General features: G+C 58.6%; 1 protein-coding gene across 1 annotated transcript in view; it reads left to right on the top strand.

Moving 5' to 3' along the window:
- EMH_0028740 (uncharacterized protein) overlaps positions 1 to 1,050 on the top strand; it is a gene marked incomplete at both ends in the record, with an annotated part of 8,441 nt that overhangs the window by 4,766 nt on the left and 2,625 nt on the right. The window contains 2 exons of the mRNA XM_013494189.1: positions 3 to 598; positions 975 to 1,050. Coding sequence (XP_013349643.1) covers positions 3 to 598; positions 975 to 1,050 — 672 coding nt within the window. The remainder of the gene's footprint in view (positions 1 to 2; positions 599 to 974) is intronic.

Genomic DNA, 1,050 nt, shown 5'->3' with positions numbered 1-1,050 from the left:
CACGAGCAGAGGAAACAGCAGCAGCAGAGACAGCGTACGGTGAAGGTTCTGACACCGAGGATACTGGTGTTGGAGACGCATTGTCAGCAGCAGCAGCAGCAACAGCAGCAGCAGCAGCAGCAGCAGAAGCAGAAGCAGCAGCAGCAGCAGCAGAAACAGCGCGAGAAGAACTGGAGACGCCTGCTGCTGAGGAGTTTTTGCCAGATGAGGTGACTGAAGCAACACACGAAGCGGAAGTGGAGGCAGCAGCAGCAGAAGCAGCAGCAGCAGAAGCAGCAACAGCAGCAGAAGCAGCTGCAGCAGAAGCAGCAGAAGCAGAAGCAGCAGCAGCAGAAGCACCAGCAGCAGCAGAAGCAGCGGAAGCAGAATCAGTGGAAATAGCACCTGAGGAGCAGTTTCCGGCTGCAGTTGGGGGGGAGGAGATGGCAGCAGCACTGGGGACCGGGCGAGACTCTACAGCAGCAGCAGCAGCTGCTGCTGCTGCATCAGAAGCAGCAGCAGCAGATGCAGCAGCTAGAGCAGCAACAGGCGTGTGCATCACGACGGACGATGACTCTGGAGCTGACGACCTCAGCAGCAGCCGACTGACAACAAGCTCGTACGTTCTGCTGCTGCTGCTGCAGCTTCTGCTGCAGCTTCTGCTGCAGCAGCACTTGCTGCACGTCTTCTGCTGCAGCAACTTGTGCTGCAGCTGCCATTGCTGCTGGCTGTGCTGCTGCTGGAGTTCTGACAGCTGTGTCGTGTTTTTTTTCTGTGTCTTGGGTGCGTGGGGTGGAGTGTTTCTGCTGCAGTAGCTGCTGCAGCAGTTGCTGCTGCTGCTGCTGCACCTTGTTGCATTCGTGTGCTGCTGCTGCTGCTGCTGCTGCTGCTGCAGGCAGCAGCTGACGAGTCGAGGAGCTGAAGAAGACGCAGAGACACTGGAGGCCCGGCACCTCCGCCTGGGCCTCTCTGCTTTCCCCGAGTGGCTGATGCAGGTCGATGCTGACGCAGACGAGCAGCGCCCCAACCCCTACAAAGCCGTTCGACTCAGAAAGTAATTTACACCTGTTG

The sequence above is a fragment of the Eimeria mitis genome, genomic scaffold, assembly GCF_000499745.2.
Source record: "Eimeria mitis Houghton genomic scaffold, Emh_scaff1069, whole genome shotgun sequence".
NCBI lineage: Eukaryota > Apicomplexa > Conoidasida > Eucoccidiorida > Eimeriidae > Eimeria > Eimeria mitis.
The sequence above is the reverse complement of the archived record's forward strand: the minus strand, read 5'-3'. Positions and strand labels throughout refer to the sequence as shown.